This window comes from Ovis canadensis, chromosome 7 (assembly GCF_042477335.2).
Source record: "Ovis canadensis isolate MfBH-ARS-UI-01 breed Bighorn chromosome 7, ARS-UI_OviCan_v2, whole genome shotgun sequence".
NCBI classification, from domain to species: domain Eukaryota; kingdom Metazoa; phylum Chordata; class Mammalia; order Artiodactyla; family Bovidae; genus Ovis; species Ovis canadensis.
In genome coordinates, this window is record NC_091251.1 from 21,321,626 (window position 1) to 21,338,188 (window position 16,563).

Consider the following 16,563-nt stretch of genomic DNA (forward strand, 5'->3'; position numbering starts at 1 on the left):
AAAAGAAAGGAGATCGGTGCAAGAATACAGGGATAAATCAAATTGTAATCAGTTAGGCCCTCAGATGAGGCGGTTAGATGCTTGTCCTCCTTTTAGACAAAAATCCTAACATTGTGCTGTCCCTTGAACACGTCCGTGTGTCACCTAGGTGCACTGTGTATGAGTGTGCGCGCGCGCGTGTGTAGTGTCTGAAAGTGAGCGAGAGTGCGGGTGTGTGTGTGTTTCTGCCCACAAACCAGTCCATTGGTGTCTGATTTCAGATCCTGAGTCTACTCCCTGCTAAGTAAAATGGCGGGAAGGATGCTTTCGGCAGGGCGCGGGAGGGGGGCCGTGAGGAGCGGGGCAAGAAGGGACCGGGGGCGAGGCGCGGGGCGAGGGGGCCGCAGGCGTCGCGGGGAAGCTGTGGGTGGGAATGCCGCCAGTCGGAAGGCCAGGCGGAGGGCGCGAGCACGGCGAGTGCGAGCCGGGAGGCGGCGGGGCGCGGGGAGGCGCGGGGCCGGCCGCTCGGACTGGGCGGAGGGAGGGGCCAGGTGAGGCGGGTGGGGCGCGGCGGGGAGGGCGCGGGGAGCGGAATCAGGCGGGAGGGAGGCCTCGCGGGCCGAGGCTTGGGGTGAGCCCGGGAGAGAGGAGGACGGAGGGAAGGAAGGGCCGGACGAGACGTGGTGGAGGCCGGGCGGGGAGGGAGCAGGGCGCCGGGGCCGGGGCCGCGGCGGGAGAGCGGGGCAGGGCGCCCGGGCGAGGGCCGGGGCAGGGAGCGGGGGGCCCGGGCGCGCGCCGCCGGGGCCTCGGGGCGGACCGGGGGGCGGTGCCGGGGGCGGAGCGGGCCGGGCGCGGCGGCATTAAGTGAAGCTCATGGAGACTGTGTGCTCTAGCGCCTTGCGGCGGAGGGAGGCGATGCTCGTGCCCCGCCACACGTCGCTGCTGTCCGGGGAGCTGCAGAGCTGGGGCGAGCCGGAGACGTTGCTGGGGCCGGGGAGGGAGGCGGGCACCATGCCGGGGAAGGCGGGCTGGTAGAGGTGCGACTGCAGCCCCGCGCCATTGGAGCCCGCCAAGCTGTTGGACAGGCCCATGGAGTTGGGCGGCGGCCCGGCCGCCAGGCTGCACTGGGACAGCGACTGCGCCATGGCTTGCTGCCTGCCCAGCGCCGGCGGCAGCGGCAGCTGCGACACGCCCGGCATGGCGGCCGCCGCCCAGCGGGTGTCGTTGGCATGGAAAGAGCATAGGCTGTCGCCCATGGCGGCGGCGGCGGCGGCGGCAGCCGACGGGAACTGGGGCAGGCCTGGCGTGGGCAGCAGCGTGCCCGGCGCGCGGAACACGTTGGTGGTCTTCTTGCGCTTCTTCCACTTAGCGCGCCGGTTCTGGAACCAGACCTGGAGTGGACGGGGGTGGGGAGACACACAGGGCGCTGTTAGCCCGCGGGCCGGCCAGGAGCGTCGGCGGCCCGAGCCCGAGAAACCCGCAGCGGGTCCACCCCCTCGGCCCCGGGCCGAACGCGTGCCATCGGCCCGGCGCGCCCCCACACGCAGCCGGGGACCCTGGTTCTCCACCAGCCCTAGGCAACCGGCGCCCCGGGTCTCCACCGGGCGCCAACTCCAGGAGTCCTGAGTGACCGTGCCGGGAGCACTTACACACGGTGCAGACAGACACCACACGCAGTATTCACCACGCCCCTGCGCGCCGGCACATTCTGCGAGCCGCTGAGACGCACTGGTCTGCAGGCAGGCATGTTGTCAAACCTGGACCCACAGGTGTACAAATGAAGATAAACATGTATACCCGTGTGGCCTAATAGCGTGCCATTAACAATGATGGGGTATAGAATTTTCAGAAATGCTGGAAATTTGGAAATTGATGAAGAGCTGTGGATGACAAAGCCGGTTTCAAAATCGAAAGACAAAAGAAAACCCCTAACGCCAGGGATGACGGAGCGGAGAGCTTAACATAGTGATCCATGTGGGAAAGCAAGCGCCACTGAGCTATGGTGTAGTTTGGGTCACGACAATGACTTCTGATTCGTAGCGACGGGTACTAGTGCCACAAGTCCGTGCCTCCTGCTCAAGCCCCTCTAAGGGTACCTTTATCTGGGTTGTGCAGGTGTGCTGGAACCTGCTGCTAGAGCCCTAAGCCTCAGGGCTTTCAAATCTATTATTTCCAAGAATTTACTGAGGATCCCAAATAACAAGGCCTCCAGTTCCCTCAACCCCACCCTCACCCCACCTCATTTCATCTATAAATTTCATCTATAAAAGCAAATTTTCTGACTACTACAAACCAAAGGAAGTCAAGTTTAAAGCTCACACTATCTATGAATCAAATTTAATTTTGCCCAGACAGACCCAGATGTCTTTTTAAAGATGTGTTTGATAAAATATACTCCAAATGAAAATAATCTTCCTATTAGTTTTTTCTTAACAGTGGACCCTGGAAGTTCAGACTTTATAAGACAAATTTGCCTGTCAATGTCAAATTCACTACCGCAGGGGAAGGAAAGGTTCTTCCCATAATACATCAAGTAAACTGCCTGACCAAGAAAACTTCCCCTCACCCCATGTTTAAATTTGATATTTTTTTAAGCCAGACTGTCCATTTGGCAGGCTTACAGTTCAACACATAGTCAGCTGGAGGTTTACTATGCATAAATATAAATGATGTGGGACACAGCTTAGGTACTGATTGAATTTTCTCATAATTTAATTTGGTCAATGCAACTTGACCACTGTAAGGTCATGCGTTAATCCCAACGCTTTAGTGTTTATTCTGCAAACTAAAGTATCACAAGTATGGGAGTACCTGACCCCCTTTCCCAGTAAACCAGTTTACACACCCAAGCAAGTGGAGCTACACTCTCCATTACCAACATGAACAGCCCTGCAATCTAGAATTTTCAGCCTTTGGGCTGGCCCTGGCTTTTCTGCCATGCATCATCACCCACCACTTTATCTCTTTCTGGTTTCTACCTCATTTTCCATGTTTTTGCCTACTGGAGTGCCCAGATTGGGTAAAGATGCAGGGTCCTTTCCCTGTTAAAGCCCCTTGAGCTAGTGGCACAGTGGATTAAATGAGGCAGCAGGGCCCTAGATAGAGACTGGGATCAGTGCGGCAGCAGGCCGAGGATTGAGCTGTTAGTGGAGAGTAACCCACAGGAGCCCAGGAAAGCACCTCGAGGAGACCGACTGCCACAGGTCACTTTGCATTATCCATCCAAGGCTGGACCAGGTGGGGCCCTAGACAGGATGGTGTCTGTGACCAAAATGGTCCCCATACCTCACATTCGGCACCCAGACATATTTTGAAAGGTATCTATGGATTAAAGACCGGTTCCCAGCACCCTGCAAATGTCAGTGACTTCTGAAATGTCTGACTGTTTGCGGTGGGCATGGTGTGGAGAGTGGGGAAAGAAACAGAAGAAAGAGGGGAGGAATTGCCCAGAAGAATCTCAGTAGAAAATATGCCTGCCAGAAAGATTTCTGAATCTCAGGCACAAGCGGAAAAGAACAGCTGTTGAAGAACTAAATATTGTAGAAATAATCGAAAAATTGTGCTCAATTATGTTTGAGGGTTAGTAGTCAAATGATGGCTACAAAATTTTTTATGTTTCATGGCTTACTGGGATTGGGGGGAAAAAATCTGCATGGGGTCTGAGCACCTCCGTTCCAAGCTATGATGCATATGTTTTTAAAATGTGAATGTTTCCACTTGAAAACTAGAGCATGACGGATTAAAATGCAGGTAAAACCTAAGGGAGATTTTGAGAATGCACAGATGACAACTCCAGGAAATATATTAACCGCAGCCACAGCCAACTTTGTACTCAGTTTGAAATGCAGCTCTTCTCAGAAGATGCTTAATACAACAGTGAGAATCTAATGGAGGTTGGAATTTAAAAATCCACTTTCATGATATCTGCTGTTACAGTAATATAGACATACTGTAAATGTATTTTAAAATATATAGCCCATTTAATTCCCCACCTATAAATGGCTCAGAAATAGAGAAAGAGGGGAGAAAGAGAGAATATTACTTTCTCCCCCCCTCAAAGCAAACGCTTTATGAAGATCTCATTGGAATCCAGCAAATGATTAATGTGAAGATTTGGGAGGAAATCTGGGGAGCTGTATTAAAGCCTAGATCTCAGGTTCATTTCGATCAGCCAGCCGTGAACTCTGGGCCGAATTCATTACACTTTAATAGTGCTGGGAGAGGAAGAAAATGCAATTTCTCATTCCATTAGAAAACTAGAAAATACTCTCGGCTTGTCCCCCTATTAAGATGTGGCAGGTGACAGGGCCATTCTGGGGGACACGGTCAATGGAATTACAGCACATTATTTTTGTTCGTATAAAATATTGAAAGGCAAGCCTGACTGTGCAGAAGTTATTTCACTGATTTGGTTTTTATGTAAATAAAATATTGAAAGTTAATTAATCCGTGCTAGAGACTAATGATTATGCTTATTATATTGCATTTGATCGCGTAATTTGCATGATTCTCGCATTGCTGCTTAATAAGCCATTCCAGGTTATAAATAATTCTGAAATTGGTTTCTAATAATGGCATGCTATAAAAGGAATGGTTTTATTACACTAGCCAGAAAAGAGGAGTGATATCAGACATGGAATTGGCCTCCGTGTGAGTAGAGGTGCTTTAATAAATACTTAAAAGGATGATATATGGCAGATATAGATAAAAATAAGTATATTGGGTCATTTAGTCTAGAATCAAAAAGTATCTTTAAAAACATACAATTGCAATAAATTAAATGTTTAGATCATTTTTAATCAGTGCAGTGGCCCACATACTGAAAAGAATTTGTGGTAATCTGTTAACTATAAAGAAAACTATGAAGTACTCATCATATAAGAACATAAACCAATTACTACTTAATTTGAATTTGGTCAAGGAGCAAAGATACAGTGAATTGCAAAGTAAATACATTTTACATAAATTATTTTTGCATTACATTACATAATGTTAATCATTTTGAAATGTTAATTAAGAAGGTTATATTGATCTGATTACTTTTTAAACTATGGAACATTATTTTTAAAAATATTGAAATTACCATTCTATTAAATTTTTCCTATCAGCAGCATCAAGCTATTATCTTTGGTTGAACATTATGCTAGAAGAATTAAAGTACTCTGTCTTTATCCTTCTTGATTATTCTTTTGTGTACTTCTTAAAAATAACTGTTTCTATTACATAGTTTGTGCTTTATTTCATTTATAACTTTTTATATTAAAAGAATCACTGCCATTAACCTTTGGAAGACCTAATAAAGTTTAATAGACCTCGTTTTCTTTTTTCATAAAGTCAGTTGTCCAGTTATATTTTATTTGTGATTCTAAGTTCTATTTTAATTCAAACTAATTACTAGTAAGCCTAGGTTAAGCAACAGCATTTTAGTCCTTAAAAATTATTATATAGTATTTCTCTTGAGTGAAAAAAATTTATGAATTTTGAACTGACAGGATTTTAACAAGCCAGTATTATCATTAACAGTAATGCAAATATTGAAATTGTATATTTCTGTTAAGGTATGAACTCAATTTCAGATTTAAAAGAGGAGCAAGGTTTAAAAAAAAGCTTAAGAGCATTAATAATGTACATCTGTACAATGTAATTAATGTGGCTCTGATGCTTAATTTCAATGGCCCATGGTTCAGGGCTTCCAGAGTTCACTAAAGAAACCACCAGATTTACACTGAGTAAAAATGTTAATATAGTGTGTTATATCCTTTATTAACTTGACCACCTTAAGTCCCCAATGACATTTATTTTCTGTTTAAAACAGAAGGTTAGACAGTCTTTAAAATGGTAAATGAAAACAAAAATTCAACACTGTGATTATGAACACTTTTGACTTTTAGATCAAATGTAAAGTAACTGAGACCTTTAAACTTTGATGTTTAAAATTTGTAAAACGGAGATCTTTAAAATTTTTGATACCAGCTAGAGCTGAGATTGACACAGGATAAGGAATAGAAAAGAGCCTGTCGAGGACAGGCTGGAAAGGTTTTCAGCACCCTGGATAGCTCAAGTCTAACCGCCCCTCTTGGAATTTTCACCTCCAGCACCTATCCATAAAACATTTGATATAATGTTTTCATTCTTCTAAAAAGTGGAAAAAACCTGAGATTCATTGGACTTATACTTTTATACCCCAATTTTCAGAAAAGTTACAGGTGTGGTTTGTAAGTTATATATAATTTACAACTTGGAGGGTGGTTGGACCAGAACAAGGGATCAGTAATGATTTTGCTTACTACTAGTCAATCTTTTCTGACCTAAATGTCCTTTCTTCAAATCGGGTAGCTATGCCAGAAAGCCCTTATCCACCACCCCACACACACTGCCCAAGTTACTTTAGGGGAAACCAGGACTCATAGGCTGTGGGGGATAGCTCCAGCTGCCCCCAGCGCATTGGTAGGCCACCAGATTCGAAGCCTTTATAAGCATCGAAGCTAGAGGGTATTCTGCCTGAGCGCGGCAGGAGTGTGATATACAGGAAAACCCAGGTGTGGATCTTTTCTGAAAGGCGCCTACTTCGCCTTATTTTCTCCTTTGTCGTGTTTTCTGTATTGTATGATGCATTCTCCCATTTATCCAGACACGACCCAAACTCATTAGGGGGTAATGAAATACTTGTCTATAACGGGAGCTGGAGTGGAATTGCCGGCGGGGGTTAGCCGCCTAGGAGACACGGAAGGTGGGAGACCGGGAGATTTCCTTCTCGGGAGGAAGGAAGAGACCTAACAATCGAATGACGCCAGCTTCGATTTGGAGGAGTTTCTGTGGAAATGCGGTTATACTGGCAGGAGATGGGGGCACTGTCTGCCCATCGATGGGGCCAGTTCGCGGGCAGAGGAGCTAACTTCACCCAGGAAAGCTTAGCCCAGGATCCCTGTAAGGGAAGGAAAGACCCTGCTTCCTTTGCCTAATTCCTCCCACCCCCTCCTTGTCTTCCCTGGCGCCCAAGCCCAGCGTACCTGCACTCGGGACTCGGTCAGCCCGATACGAAGTGCCAGCTCCTCGCGCATGAAGATGTCGGGGTAGTGAGTCTTGGCGAAGCTCCTCTCCAGTTCGTTGAGCTGAGCAGGGGTGAAGCGCGTCCGATGGCGCTTTTGCTTCTGTTGGCCCTGCTGCTGACCGGCTTGGCTGGGGTTCGGGCCGCCCTGGGGCCCCGGCTGCTTGTCCGGGTCCTTTGCGCTCACCGCCAGTGAGGCCGGCGTAGAGCCCACTGTGGTGATGTCCTCCCCGGGCAGCAGAGTGGCTCCCTCCACTGGGTCGGAGTTGGGCGCTAGGTCCCCCGGATGGCCCCCGGGGTCAGAGCCCCCTACGCCCAGCCTACACTTCACCGCCTCCCGGTGGCCCAGAAGCTCGGCGGCATCTTTCATACCTGAGGAGGCAAGGGGATGGCGGTCACTACTGCCCTGGCCATTCCAGGAGGGACTGTACGCCCCGCGTGGTCCTTGTCCAGCCCCGTGCTCGGCTCCCTCTGCGCCCACGGTCGCCCTACGGAGCAGTCTCCCGGGGTGCTCAGCCTGGGGCCCCAGGATCTGGACTGCCAGGTTGCAAGACCGTCTCCCGGCCTTTTCCCTTCTCTCCGCAGCGGGGTCCCTTAGTAAACAACACATGCTTTCGTCTCTCCCACAATGAAACATTCCTAGTCCCGGCAATGAAACATGCCTCGGAGACCCTTTCATGAACCGTACCCGCTCGGCGTTCTAGGAACTCCAGAGCTTATCCTAGAACCGAGCAGGGGGTGAGGGGAGGTGGGAAGAAAAGAAAGAAAGAAAATTAAACAATTTTCTCCCTTGCTGCCCCACCTGCGCTTAGGCAGCCTGAGAACTCTACCTCCGACCCTCAGCCGATTCCCTCTCCCTTTCGGAAAATGAATAAGTTTCCAAGCTTTCCACCCCCCCGAAATCAAACCAAATCAGCTCCGCCTCCCCCTCAAATCAGAAAAAGTGTTTGGAAAATGGAGTCACATCCATCACCAAAGATTCCCAAACCGGAAACCCAGAGCCCGGTAACCCAGACATCTTTAAGAAAACTCAAGTAAAGTCTCTAGACATAACAGTGAATCAAACTTTAGAGAATTCAACTTTTCTTTCCGGAGATATAAAAGGTACATTCCTCTCAGCCATTGATTGGCAATGCCGACTCCCTTTGCAGGCCGGATGCCTGCGAGGATGAATCTGGCTTTTCTCCTTTCTCAGTGAGTATACTAAGTAAATTGCTTCTATTGCAGTGGCTTCTCCTTCAAGACTGAGTTTTGCAAATTCAACCATACTTAAACGAGGAGCAGAAAGAGGTATGGGGAGAGAGACAGAGGGGGGAAAAGAGAAGAAAGAAATCTGAAATTAAGGCAAACAGGAGGGGAAAAGAGAGGGAAAAAAAAACCCCACAAGCCTCCAAACAAATTATCACGGGGTAGATCGCCCCCTTCAAAAAAAAAAAAAATACGAAACATAATAAGGGGGAGGGAGGAAGTGAAAAAATAAGAAAAACAAAAAGTAACAACATCATCCAACTCCTTTGGATCTACATATTCCATAGATTTTTTTTAAAGACGATGTTAAATTAAATTAAACTGTAATGCAGCACAATTACTTTTAAAGAAATTAGTCCATTTAGGGCACATTAAGGTAAAATAAGGAACAAATTGACAATTTCCTGCCCGGGCTTCTCCTGGCTGCCCCGGCGAGAGGCGCGCACTCACCTAGCCTGGCGTCCAGGAGGTCGGCGTGAGACAGCATCGCGCACCGCTCCAGGGCGAAAGCTGTTCCCCCCCAAATTTTAGCGGCTTTAAGTTATTTAAAATAGATATAAGCTATAAGCTATACGATATAGATATATATAGATCACCTAAATGAAAGAAAATTCGGTTTGTGGTTAAAAAGGGGGCTTCTTGCATTATAATGTCCTTTAGAGAGACGGGGAGGTGCTTAACAGTTGAATGAACCCGTGAGCAGCTCGGCGAGGGGACCAATCAGGAGGGCAGCCTGCAAATGTCAGCGCCCGGAGAGTCCCCCACTCCGCCCGCCCGCCCGCCCGCGCCCGCCCGAGGAGGCGGCGGCGGCAGCCCGGGCTGCGCTAGCCCCGAGCAGCTGCTAAAGCAGCGGCGGCCGCCTCGGCCTCGCTCTGGGCTTCTGGGCCCGACCTACGGTAGTTTTTCCCTGAGAGTTTCTCCAGGCACACCTTTCCTTCTGGTTCCGCCCAGGTCGCTCCCAAGGCGCAGCTCTGTGTCTCTGAGCTAGGATCTTCCCGGGGGCAGAGGTAGGGCAGGGGACAGAATAGGGCATAACCCCTTGGTGACCCGGGAGTAGCCCTGGCCTGCGCGCTGGGCAACAGTGGCCTGCTGCTGGCGCAGGCCTGACAGTCCGCAGCACAAGGCACCGCGCCCTCCAGATCGCGCCTAGACTTCGCGGCCGCCCAGCAGGCCTGCGCCTACTGTCCAGACGCCCTGGCTGGGACAGCGGGCCTACAGAATCCCATTTTCCGGGCATGGCTAGAGCGCACAGCAGTACCCGACTCCCTCCTCCACCCCCGCCCCGCCCCGCCCTCCGCTGCTTCCAGGGCCTGAGGTCTACTTCGCGGACCCGAGCCTGGGGTCTTTTCTGCACTTTGCACCTCCTACGCCCGGCTCCAGCTTCTCAGCCAGCCCACGCAGGCATCCCGGCCCACAACCTGCTCCTTCGGTCAAAGTTTCTAAGTTCAGTACGTCTCCCAACTCCACTTTAGGCTGTAAATAAAATTAAATGCTCTTTATTTTGCTCTCGAATATGTTAAACTACTTGAACAATTTAAAGTGCTTTGCACAAGTGAAGCGAACCATTTCTAATGTTCTGATTTTTCAGAGCCAGCCAACAACAAAGTTTAGATTAGTAATATATTTCTAACCAGAGTAATTTTCAAGATCATTAGGCATTTATGTAATTAGTGCCAAATCTATAAGCTTTTATTACTATTATTAGAGTAAAATCAGTATAAATTTGTACTAATTTACTACTGTTTAGACTTGGCTGTCAAGACCAGAGGTTCTTATTGTAAATGATAACTGAGGAAATTAAGTGCAAAATTCTGTACCGTTTCTGATCTGCTCCTAAACAATCCGTTTCAATTGTATTTGTAGCAGAACATAATGCCCTTTTAAAGTTATTTGACTTGTATTTTTATTTGCAACACAAGAAAAATGCCCTCTTCCCAGGCACAATGAAAACTGATATTTACTACTCTCAACTTGATTAACATTGATTTTTAATTCGAGAGTGATGCAATTAAGATTATTCATTTAGTGCAAATAAAGCTTCCACAAAAGGGTGGCCCTATGAAGTCTGTTTTAAATAATACCGAGCAAATGGCTTTTTTTGTTCGCCGTCCAATTGACTTACACCAAACATTGGAAATGCTGCCTGAGAGCAGATGCGAGAGGAATTGTGTGTGTGTGTGTGTGTGTGTGTGTGTGTGCCCGCACTTGCGCTTGCGCGCGTTTGTGTCCTTAGCTATGTGTGTGACAGGGACCGAGCAAGTAGACAAAGGAGGCTGCAAGGCGAACTCTGGGGCAGTTTTGCTTCCTCTTCTCTCCTGCAGCCCATTCCACTCCTCCCATGCACACACACACGTGCGCGCGCGCACACATCCACACACAAGTTGGAGTGTCGGGCCTCAGCCACATCGGTTCCTTCCGAGCAGCGGAGATCACTTCTCCGGAAGCTCGGGGCTGGGCCGAGCTTCCGAGGTCGTCGCGGAAGCTGCTGCCAAAGCGGCCTAAACGCGACTGGGGCGCCGGGACCACGGGCAGCGGCTTGGCGGAGCCCGAGCGGCGGCGGCGCGATTAGGGGCCGCGAGGGTGTTCGCCTTTTGCCTAAAGTCCTTTCGAGAAAAGCTTTGCTTGGGAGGCGAATACCTAGACCTAAAGCAGAGTCCTTCCTATAAAAGCTTTCCCTTCCCCAACGAAACGCCAAATTTAGAAGCCACGGAGCCTGGCGCGCGCTCTAAGAGGGAGGCTAGCGGCCCGGAACCCGGCGACGAGCTCCCTGGACCCGGCTTCCGAACGCGCACCTGGCCGCACGTCCCCGGGGACTGGGAGGGGGTTGTGCCCACCTTGGTGGGGCTCGGGGGTGGCCAAGATCGGGACGCGGGGCAGAGGCGGGGAGAAGTGTCAGTTAGGGACGAGGCCTGGCGGAGGCACCCCGCCCCTTCACACCGGCGGGTCCTCGGAAGCCGGCACCCCGCGGCTCCGCACCCTGCCTGGGGGAGGGAGGAGAGGCTGCCACCTGGGGAGGAAGGAGAGGGCGCGGGCCCTACACAGGTGTGCACACCGGCGCTCGGGGCCTCGTCCCACCGCCGCCCCAGAACGGCCGCGGGCCGTGCGGCTTTCTCCCACACGCACACGCTCGTATATTCTGTTTGGTTGCATCTTTCAGGTCGATAAATAAATGTGTAACAGTTAATGTGAAGACACATCAGAGTAATAACAATGGGACGAAATCAAAGGATTATCCATCTCTGTTAGTAGCCGCTGAATAACAATGTTGCGGCGTGATTGATAGCCCGCTTCATTTTATGACTTTTCTATTGGTCTTGATTTTTATAGCAGTATAAACAAACTAAATCATTTCTTCCAAGACTTCAGAGCATAAGCATCTGATGGTGGGGGTTGGGGGGAGAGGGAAAAAGGAAAGGCGAAAAAAAAAAGAAAGGGAAATCTGAGTGTGGGAGGGGGTGACGGGTGACTGGGTGCGGGGGCGTCGAGGTGGGGAGGGAGCGAGCTGGGGCTGGCCGGCGAGTCAGCAGTCGGCTGCCAGCAGGCGTGGCGAGGAAAATGACAATAGTCTGGACGTAAAATGCTCGCCCCCGCTCTCGGTTCCCTCTCTGCAGCTCGTTTCGTTTGGCCAATGTCTGAATCCACCTGGGCAGCTCCTGAGATGTATTTACCAGAGTTTTATTCTCCGTCATCTTCCCACGTTCCTCGGGCAGCCGGGAAAGTGCCGGTCAGGCCCATTGCTATTGATAATTTAAGGCATTTCCCACATGATCATGGGAACTGAAGTCCCTAACAAGGCGAGGCTTTAGCCCAACGGCCCCCAAATCTTCGGAATGACAAGAATGTCTTCAGAAATCACTTCAAAGCAAAGTAAAAGGATTTTCTATGACGGATCCAGTGATTTTTCCTCAATAAATAGGTTTTAGATTGTTACACACACGTAGAAGTGGAACAAAGGGAACTACCAGAAAATATATTGGTTGCCCCTAATAAAATTTATTTAGACAGTTTACTTCTCATAAAAAATAGAGATTGAATTTTGTACAAGAGCCTGCCAAGGGGCAATGCACAGGGAAATCATTTTTTTCTCTCTTTTTTTCCCCCGCTTCTTCTTTTTAACGAAGCACAAAGAGCATTTAAAGGCCAGGGAATCCAATCCAGCTCTCGCTGGGCCACGCACTGGGACAGAACCAGAGAACTTTGCAGTTTTGCAAGAAGGTGTTTTTTCTGGGAGATATATATTTAAGAAAACAAAACCTGGAAGGTTGATTATGTAAACTACCAACACAGCAACTGCAAAATCGGTGCCTTTCCTTCTGCTTTCCCATCCTGATCCAGAGCAAGATTTAGGAATAGAGTGTGACTGGATAGACGGGTGGGATGGTATGGGAGACCCAGGCAGCAAGTGCTTTAATGATGGATTTATGCTGATTAGGTTTGTAATTCTGATTTTCTCTCTAATTATATTTCCGCATTCATTGCGAATCCTTTGTAGAGACCTAGAGAGAGAGAATAAAAATATATACCAGATGCTCCTGAAGAAATGGGTAGTGTGCCCAGAGCCCTAATTGCTTTTTCCACTTACAGAAGCCTTGGGTGTTTATTAAACGTAACTTTCGGTTGCTTGGGCTGTTTGTAAACTACTCTCTCTTTTTTTTGCAGACAGTGGGCTGAAATATGGCGCATTATTATTCACATTCCTGCTATTAAATGCTGAATTGTAACATTGTTCCCTTTAATGAGGAGCGCCTCCCTCAATAATTAACGATCTCACATTTTCCTATTTTCTTGCCTGATGAAAAGAATCAATTTTAATTCGTGGTAAATTACAGCCATGCTTTTGGGTATTATTTGCTTACAGAAAACAAATCAAGTGACTTGAACACTCCTGTTTACTTTTCCAGATATGCAATAACCCAAGCGCGATGGTGAGTCAGATGGCGTTCTACCTTAGAACTTCAAACAGAATAAAGAGTGGGGAGCAAATACCCAAGGAAAAAAACAGAAAGGTCTCAAGTCCACTGCGCTGGAAAGAAGTTTCTCCCACAACTTTCAAATTCCCCAGCCCTCACCCTCACCACCCCACCCCGTCCCGGAAAGGGGTCAGCGGCGCACACTATGGTTCAGGAGAGCTGGATGTGGTAGATCTGGGGGCAGTAGATGGGAGGATGGGGTGAGTGTAAGGAAAAGGACCTGGGAGGGCCGCCAAGTATCTGGGAAGGGGTGACAGGTGCTTCCACACTTCTCTGCATAAAAGAGCACTCTTGAGGTCCCCAGCAAAAGAGGCCATAGCCAGAGGCTTTCAGCACTACTGTCCGGCCGCTGGGAAAGGGCCCTCGGTTTGTCCTCGGCTTTCTCCAGGGGCTGAAAGCGCGCCTTCAACCCCTAGCCGAATAGCTCTGGGCCCGGCCCCCAAGTGCATCCTCCAGTCCTTTCTGCGTTGGGAGCGCAGGGACTCCCGGCCTCTCTCAGCCAGGGTTTTTCCCATTGATGTCTCCGCGGAGCTCGTGGCCAAAAAAAAAAAAAAAAAACCAAACAAAAATCCCTGCTCCAGCCCAGAAGCTAGAAGCCAAAGGTCCATACTCTAGACTTTATCTACTATTATTATTTAGGCGCAGGGAGCCGGAGCTGCGTGCGCGTGACGCGTGTACTTGTGCGGGCGTTTGTGCCAGCCGTCTGTGTCCACTGCCTGCGCACCCGAAATCTCGGGGCTGTGCCGTTGTGCAGAGGGGGGCGGAGGAGCGAAGACCTGCCGCCAGAGTCTGATTTCCTACCCTTCCCAGAAGCCCGTGGCGATACTCGAGCTCAACATGTATAATTTTTTTTTTCCACCGCAGTTAAGTTTCCCATACATTCGAGTTTGCAAACTACAGCCATGCCGTCCACCTGATGACTCTTCGTGGGCGCTGGAGTGGGTCCTTGGCTTATTGTTTTCAATCTCTGCCTTCCAACAACTAACATCCGCGGTCCTCAACGCAGAAAACTCGGCGCAAAACAATGACGGATCAGTACCCGCCCGCCTGACTCCGTATCTCCTCTATCCCGCCTTTATTTAGCCCTGTAATTTTAATGGCCCCAATTAGCCACACGGAATATAATAAGTGACACAGAGATTTTGTTATGTGTTAAGTTCGCTGCTTTTCTGATTTCTATTTACTCAGGATAAATAATCATATATCAGCTATTCAGTTAGGTGACAAGGCTAGTAATTGGAATAAAAAGAAAAACATCTCATCCTTATCTCTTTCTATAACTAGATATAGCGCTAATAAGACTGCATCAATCTTATCTAGCAAATAAATAAAATAGACAAACAAACAAATTCGCCTCCAACAAGTTAATGCGGTGTATCTGAGTGGAAAGTAGATATTTTCACGCATTCTGGAGATGAGGAGTGACTTTTAATAAAATCACAAGAAAAACAAATGTGATTCTGTAAGCCATTCTTGGCGCCGCCGGCGCCCCCACCTCCGCGCTCGCTCCCCGCCCGGCCCCGCTGTCCCAACCTCCTTCTTTCCGCCAGCAGCTCGGTCCCGGCCGGAGACCCGCGCGGGCGCCGGGCTTCCCCCGCTAGTGTGCACTTGGGGGCGGGGAGGGGGGCGACACAATTCTACGGGGAGGGAGCCGTCGTCAAGGAGGGTTTCCTCCTTGCTGCCCTCTCCTCTCTTTGCAGTCCTGCCCTCGCTCCTTTCGCTTCCCTTTTCCCTTCCCTCTCCCTCTCCTCTCCTCGCGTCCCTCTCCCTCCTTCCTCTCGTTCTTGCCTTTCCGCCTTCCCATCCCTTCCTCTCTTTCCCTCCCTGTGCTTCCATCCTGCAGTCCCCTTTCTCAGACTTTTCTCCCCCTTTCTCTCTCTCCCCTTTCTCTCCTCTCTCTCCCTCTCCCCTCCCTCTCCCCTCCCTCCCCCCCTTCCCCGCGGCCCGAGCGCGGCTAATTCCGGGCGTCTATATTCACTCAATTAGAGAAATCTACAGAGAAGATCGATCTTCCATCTGCAGACATGCCAGCTTAACAAATTAGATTCTTGTTTCGTGCAGGTGATTTGGTGACAGTTGGGGAATTAGAAGTAATAAGTTGTTGTGTTTGAGCCCAGGCCCCCGCCCCCCGCCCGCGCCCCTCCCCGCCCGCGGGCCCCCCGGCCGCGCCCGCCGCCCGGGCGCCCCCTCCCCAGCCCCCTCCCCCCCAAAGTCGGTCCGCGCCCGCCGCCGCCGCCGCATCCCCCGCCGTAATTAGTGCTGCTGCCCTCCATGTGGGCTCGATTAAACCGTGATTTAGCCGAAAGAAATATAATTATGGCTGCAAATAAAATAATCAGCATTGAAGAGCGATTTCCTTAATGAGATGGAGCGGTTGCACGTCACGGAGTAAAGGGGTCTCATTAAGAGGTGGTAATGAGGCTTGGGTGGATGGTGCCGTCACAAAATAGCCCGACTCCTCTGCCGGCCCGGCCCGCCCGCCCGAAGCGGCCGCCGCCCTGCGGCCCCGGCCCCGCGGTCCCGGAGGGGCGCCCAGGCCGAGCCCGCCCGGCCCGCAGGGGGCGCTGCGCCTTCCGCGCGGCCTGCCCCCTCCCCGGGCCCGCGCCTCCGTCGGGCCGGCGCCGGTGGGCCGGGGCGCCCGCAATCGGCGTCGCGAGCAGGGTGTGCACCGACGACTCCGAGGACAGCGGTCGCTGGAGGCGCCAGTCGGAGCGAGGAGCCCCAGGCTGGGCCGGGGGCCGAGGGGCCGTCCACGGAACCTGTGGGCACAGGTGGAGGTGACTCCGACCCCACGGGAGCAGCACACGGGCAGGTGTGTGCCGGGGCAGCGCAGCATCGCCTCGGGCGCGTCTGCACGCGGCAAAGGCTGGGCCTTCCCTGGCATCGAGTCCTGACGAGCGAGGGCCCTGGGGGTCTCAGTCTGTCCGAGTCATTGTCCAAACCTTATTCAAGTACTGAAAAAGCAACAACTCTGTTTTGAGCACCTCGTAGGGGGAAAAGAAAAAGTCTTGAATAAGTTATTCCAAAGATTTCTTAAATGGGTGGGTCTAACCTTTCCAGTGTATTAGGTTTAGGACAACCTGTGCATTCCTTCTTTGCATCAAGGTGTGTACACAGGCATGCTCCTGGTGTCCAGATGTGGTGATACTTCAGTATTTATATTTCTAATTAGGTTATTAACCTTCTCCTTGGTTTTATCATTTGGAACCATTCTCAGTTGGACAAGGAAATACACTATCCACACAGAGTGACTGATGCGGTTGCTGACCAATATTTGCTCAACTCCTACTCTGTGCTGGGCATGCTCAGTGATGGGTC

The 16,563-nt window shown here is 50.3% G+C and overlaps 1 protein-coding gene across 1 annotated transcript; it reads right to left on the bottom strand.

Annotated features, from left to right (window-relative positions):
* Positions 1-839: 839 nt before the first annotated feature.
* OTP (orthopedia homeobox) lies at positions 840-8,762 on the bottom strand. Its single transcript, XM_069597402.1, has 3 exons — positions 8,726-8,762; positions 6,990-7,399; positions 840-1,370 (listed from the first exon to the last, which is right to left on the bottom strand). Exons 1-3 carry the CDS (start codon positions 8,760-8,762, stop codon positions 840-842), a joined length of 978 nt encoding a protein of 325 aa, XP_069453503.1.
* Between the last annotated feature and the right edge of the window lie 7,801 nt (positions 8,763-16,563).

Bases quoted from the DNA above. Each gene is read 5' to 3' on its own strand.
- OTP (XM_069597402.1), bottom strand. From the start codon at position 8,762: ATGCTGTCTCACGCCGACCTCCTGGACGCCAGGCTAG. The intron at 7,400-8,725 runs GTGAGTGCGCGC...TTGCCTCCTCAG, and splicing joins CCTCCTGGACGCCAGGCTAG to GTATGAAAGATGCCGCCGAG. The intron at 1,371-6,989 runs GTACGCTGGGCT...CGTCCACTCCAG, and splicing joins TGACCGAGTCCCGAGTGCAG to GTCTGGTTCCAGAACCGGCG.